Source organism: Vigna radiata, unplaced genomic scaffold, assembly GCF_000741045.1.
Source record: "Vigna radiata var. radiata cultivar VC1973A unplaced genomic scaffold, Vradiata_ver6 scaffold_267, whole genome shotgun sequence".
Taxonomy (NCBI): domain Eukaryota; kingdom Viridiplantae; phylum Streptophyta; class Magnoliopsida; order Fabales; family Fabaceae; genus Vigna; species Vigna radiata.
Genome location: NW_014543982.1, coordinates 76,887 through 82,961, shown reverse-complemented (window position 1 = coordinate 82,961; position 6,075 = coordinate 76,887). Strand labels below are relative to the sequence as shown.

General features: G+C 36.1%; 1 protein-coding gene across 1 annotated transcript; it reads left to right on the top strand.

Annotated features, from left to right (window-relative positions):
- The first annotated feature begins 3,320 nt into the window (after window positions 1-3,320).
- LOC106755122 lies at window positions 3,321-5,342 on the top strand. The gene is made up of 3 exons (XM_014637219.1): window positions 3,321-3,904; window positions 4,242-4,443; window positions 4,671-5,342. The coding sequence occupies exons 1-3, from the start codon at window positions 3,321-3,323 to the stop codon at window positions 5,340-5,342; spliced, it is 1,458 nt and encodes a 485-aa protein (XP_014492705.1).
- The last annotated feature ends 733 nt before the right edge of the window (window positions 5,343-6,075 follow it).

Genomic DNA, 6,075 nt, shown 5'->3' with positions numbered 1-6,075 from the left:
TTTGCATATAACCACCAAATTTATTCTCTTCTCAAGTCTTACACGATTTGCTTACATGAAAGTTAAGGCCTAAGAGTCCTTTGGGAAAACGATACTCGGACTTACCCGTTTATATTACTTGATAACGATCTGGTACACTTGCTAAGGACTTAACAAGCTTTTGGCACCGTTGCCAGGGACTCGTGGTTTAACTTATCTAGTAGTGTAAACTGATTAAGTTTGACTTGATTGTATATATCTTTTTATCTTTTTATCTTTTTAATTTTTATTTTTTTTTTAAAATATAAAAAAATGCTACTAGGGTTTGTGTTTCTTGTGCATGCAACAGGAGACTAGACATACTAGAAGAAAGAAAAATACGCAACCTCTTTTTTAAGGCTTAAGCGAAGCAAGAGGGAGAAGGAGAGTCAGACGCCCATCTAGGGATTTGTTTCCTTCACCTGACAGATTACTATCACCTACACCAGATAGAAGAACAGAGGAGATGGCTGAAAGAACTCCTCCAAGACGCACTCTTGCAAACCAATCAGATACGGTTGGCCCTTTCCATTTTAGCAGCATAGTTATGCCTACAGATCAAACGACCAACATGGTGATGAATCCANCACTTATACACCTGGTGNAGAGNANACAGTTTCATGGCCTGTCAAATGAGAATCCCTATGACCATTTGACAACATTTAGTGAAATATGCAACATAGTGAAGATGGCAGGTGTATCAGATGAAAGAGTAAGGCTTAGTTTGTTCCCGTTCTCATTGGGAGGCAATGCTAAGACATGGCTCAACTCCTTTCCTGAAGGGACGTTTACCGCATGGGAGACTGTGGTTAGAACATTTATTAAGAAATATTTTCCACAGTCAAAAATTACACAGGGAAGACTGGAAACCTCATCATTCAAGGAGGACATGAGAGAGACTCTCAGGAAAGCATGGGATAGGTTTAAAAGCTTGTTAAGGAAGACTCTGGTCCATTGATTTGATAAGACAACCTTAGTTCTTACATACCTTGGAGGACTACAGATGCAATGAGAGATGATATTAAATGTTGCAGCCGGAGGGGATATTAGAATGAATACCGAGAATGAGGCTTATGAGTTGATTGAAAGTATGGAAGATAATGAAGAGGTGCAGAGTGAGAATGTTGATGTTGTGCAGAAAATTTCAGAATCACAGGACTATAGTTCTATGATGGAACAAAACAGGATAATTACTCAGCAATTGGAGATAATTTTTCAGAAATTATCTGGCTTACCATAGGAGATGATAACAGTTCCAAGAAATTCAGAACAACCTCAATTCATGCCAATACAAAGGAGCATTGATTCAGAAAGTTGTGACGAGTATCGTGTTCTATGTTGATAAAAGGGAGGAAAAGGAGGCATGTGAAATGATTACTAGAAGTGGGAGAGTATTGGAGGAGAGGAGAGTCGAAAAAAAAGAGGTAGAAAAAGAGAGTGTTGAAGAAAAAAATGAGCAAGAGGAAGATAGAGAGAGAGAAAAAAAAATATGAAAAATGGTGAGGGTGATGAAAGGAAAGAAGAAGTTGAAAAATTGAAAGAACATGAGTACGTTAAACCTTTGCCCTATCCAAAAACATACTTAAGAAGAGAGAAGGAAAAGTAGTTTGAGCGTTTCATGGAAATTTTTAGGAAATTGGAAATAACTATACCATTTTTTGAGGCACTTCAGCAAATGCCCTCATATGCCAAATTTCTAAAAGAATTGCTTGTGAAAAAGACGAAGTATGTTGAGAAGGAAACCATTGAAGTGCAAGGAAATTGTAGTGCAGTCATACAAAGGAAATTACCGCCCAAACTGTAGGATCCAGGAAGTTTCACTATTCCATGTACTATTGGAGAGTTAGAAGTGGGAAAAACCCTGATTGATTTGGGAGCAAGCATTAATCTAATGCCTCTTTCTATATTTAGAAAGATTAGAGGATTAGAATTGAAGCCAACAAGAATGACTCTTCAATTAACAGATAGATCTCTTAAATAGCCATATGGAGTGGCTGAATATGTGATAGTTAAAGTAGACAAATTTTTATTCCCGGTGGATTTTGTTGTTATGGAGATGGAGGAAAATGGAGATGCACCTTTGATTCTTGGAAGACCTTTCATAAAGACAGCTAGAATTTTAATTGATGTAGAGAATGGTAAGCTGAAGCTCAGAGCACAGGATGAAGAGGTGAATTTTGATGTTTTTCAAGCAATGTCATATCGTAGAGATAAAAAGTCATGCTTTCAAATAGACATTGTGGAAGAACTTTGTATGTTGCAAGATAAGAGAATACGAAATGCATCTGAATTTGAGAGGTCGCTCATGATGAGAATGAAGATTTACATGAAGAGGAAGAGAAAATGATTGAAGAATGTGTTCGTGAATTGGAAGAAATGAAAGAAATCCCAACAAAAGAGGCCAGTTTTGAAGGAATTGATTCTAAGAAGAAAGTAAAGGAAAGTAAGCTTGAACTGAAGGAACTACCACCATATTTGAAGTATGTGTTTTTGGAAGATGATGGAGAGAAGCCAGTCATTATTAGTAAGTTATTACCTCCAAAAGAAGAAGAAAAGTTGGTGGAAGTCTTAAAGGTAAATAAAGGTGCTATAGGCTGGTCAATTACAGATCTTATGGGAATAAGCCCTACATATTGTATGCACAGGATTCTTATGGAGAGTGATTATCGACCAGTGGCTCAACCACAAAGAAGATTAAATCCAGTTATGGAAGAAGTTATGAAAAAGGAAGTGTTGAAGTTACTAGAGGCAGGAATTATATACCCAATATCTGATAGTAAATGGGTGAGTCCAGTTCAAGTGGTGCCAAAAAAGGGAGGAATGACGGTAATTCATAATGAGAAAAATGAATTAATTCCTACACGAACAGTTACTGGGTGGTGGATGTGTATAGATTACAGGTAGTTAAATACAGCTACCAGAAAGGATCATTTTCCCTTACCTTTTATGGATCAGATGCTAGAAAAATTAGCTGGACAAGCATATTATTGCTTCCTTGATGGTTATTCTGGATATAATCAAATTGTGGTAGATCCTGAAGACCTAGAAAAAACAACTTTTACATGTCCTTTTGGTATATTTGCCTATAGAAAAATGCCATTTGGATTATGTAACGCACCGGCCACATTTCAAAGGTGTATGCAAGCCATGTTTGTGGAATTTATGGAGAAAAGTATAAAGTCTTCATGGATGATTTTTCGGTATTTGGAGATTCTTTTCAGAGATGTTTAAACAACTTAGATGCAGTTCTTAAAAGGTGTGTTCAAACAAATCTTGTATTAAATTGGGAAAAATGCCATTTTATGGTTACTGAAGGAATTGTGTTGGGACACAAAATTTCGTCTAAAGGGATTGAAGTTGATAAAGCCAAAGTGGAGGTAATTGAAAAGCTTCCACCACCATCAAACGTGAAAGGAATCCGGAGTTTCTTAGGCCATGCTGGTTTCTATAGGAGATTTATCAAAGACTTTTCAAAGATTGCTAAGCCATTGAGTAATTTGCTAGTGAAGGATACACCATTTGAGATGAGTTCTGAATGTTTGCAAGCTTTTGATGTTCTAAAGAGAAGCTTAATTTCTGCTCCAGTAATTATAGCTCCAGATTGGACTAAAGATTTTGAACTTATGTGTGATGCTAGTGACTATGCTATAGGTGCGGTATTGGGTCAAAGAAGAGAAAAAGTATTTCATGCTATTTATTATGCTAGTAATGTCTTAAATGAAGCCCAATTAAATTACGCTACCATAGAGAAAGAATTTTTGGCTATAGTCTATGCATTGGAGAAATTTAGATCTTATCTTATTGGATCTAAAGTCATAGTTTATACGGGTCATGCAGCTATTAAGTACTTGTTGACAAAGCCAGATTCAAAGCCACGGTTAATCAGGTGGGTGCTTTTGTTACAAGAATTTGATATAGAGATTCGTGATAAAAAGGGAAGTGAGAATTTAATAGTTGATCACTTATCTCGACTGATCAACACGGAAGTAATAAGCAAAGAGAAGGAAGTCTGGGAATCTTTTTCAGATGAAATTCTTTTATATATTCAACAAAGGCCATGGTTTGCTGATATGGCTAATTTTAAAGTTGTAGGTGTTATTCCTGAAGACTTAAATTGGCAACAGAAAAAGAAGTTTTATTCTGATGCTAAGCAATTTATATGGGATGATCCGTATTTATTTAAGATTGGAGCAGATAATCTTTTAAGGAGATGTGTAACTAAGGAAGAGGCAGAAGGAATCCTTTGGCATTGTCATAATTCTCCTTATGGAGGGCATCATAATGGGGAGCGAACAGCTGCAAAAATTCTTTAGTCAGGATTTTATTGGCCTACATTATTCAAAGATGCACATAATCATGCTAGGAATTGTGATAAATGTCAAAGGACAGGAGTTATTTCAAGAAGGCATGAGATGTCGTTACAAGGTATATATTGTTGGGGTATTGATTTTGTTGGGCCTTTTCCACCATCATTTAATAATGAATATATTTTGGTGGCTGTTGATTACTTGATTAAATGGGTGGAAGCTATAACATGTTCAAAGAATGATGCTAATACGATGATTAAATTTTTGAAAAGGCAAATTTTCTCACGTTTTGGAACCCCTAGGGTACTTATTAGTGATGGGGGGTCTCATTTTTGTAATGCTCAGCTTACTAAAGTACTTAAACATTATGGGGTGAAACATAAAGTGGCTGCACCATATCATCCACAAACAAATGGTCAAGTTGAGGTTTCCAACAGGGAAATTAAGAGGATATTAGAAAAGACAGTTGCTTTTTCACAGAAGGATTGGTCACGAAAATTAGATGATGCTCTTTGGGCTTACAGGACGGCTATGAAGACTTCCATGGGGTTATCACCTTTTCAGATGGTATATGGGAAAACATGTCACTTGCCAGTAGAGATGGAACATAAGGCTTTGTGGGCTTTGAAATTTTTAAATTTTGATCCTCATGAAATTCAAAGTAAACGAAGAAATCAGTTGTTAGAACTTGAGGAGATGCGGTTACATGCATATGATTCATCTAGGATTTATAAAGAAAAGGTGAAATTTTATCATGATAAAAAGTTGATAAAGAGAGTCTTCACTCCAGGACAACAGGTGCTACTATTTAATTCACGATTGAAGTTATTTCCTGGGAAACTGAAATCAAAATGGTTGGGAACCTTTGTTTTAAAGCATGTATATCCAAATGAAGCTGTGGAATTGGAAACTATAGATAAGGAGAGAAATTGGGTTGTAAATGGTCAGAGGCTCAAACACTATTTAGGAGGAGAAGTGGAGCAGTTTTCCACTGTATTGATGTTGGTAGATCCATGAGGTTTGGGTCAGGCTCGTGATGTTAAACAAGCGCTTTTGGGAGGCAACCCAGGTTCTTTGCACTTTGAATTAGTAGTATAGGTTACATTTATGTTTGAGTCTATGCTTGGCTTGTACACTTATTTGGATAATGGTTCACAATTATTGCATGATGAGTTGTTTACTATTGATGATTGATTGTGGATGATGATTGAGAATGTGTGAATGTTGATATCCAGATTGATGGTTCAGTAACTGTGTCAACAGATGAGTAAGTGATTCATGATTGTGATTTTGATGCTAAGCAGGATTCATGTGAGAAGTGAGAAAGCATGATTATGTGAGGTATTGAGCTTCAGAGTTTTATTGTTGTATGCACTGTTTACAGGGAATCATCAATGGTATTGACTTAATCTTGATAATTGATTGAATTGCATGTGTATGTCATATGATCAAGGCCATGCTTGGAAAGCCCTTACTTAGCCAAATTTTCACCCAAAGAATTTTAAATGATATACCCTTTTTGAACCTTGACCTTAAACAGTATAAAAACCCTTGTTGGAATTGATTTACCTTGAGTTAGGGTTGAGAATAATTATATGTTTTGAAAAGGTTCAAGTTTGGGGGTTGAATGGGGAAAGTGAAAGGCAAAAGAAAAAGAAAAGCATTGAGTTCAAAAGATGAAAAAGAAAAATGCATGTGAAAGGAAAAGAAAAGAAGAAAAGAGAAAAAACATGTAAAATGAAAAAGGGAA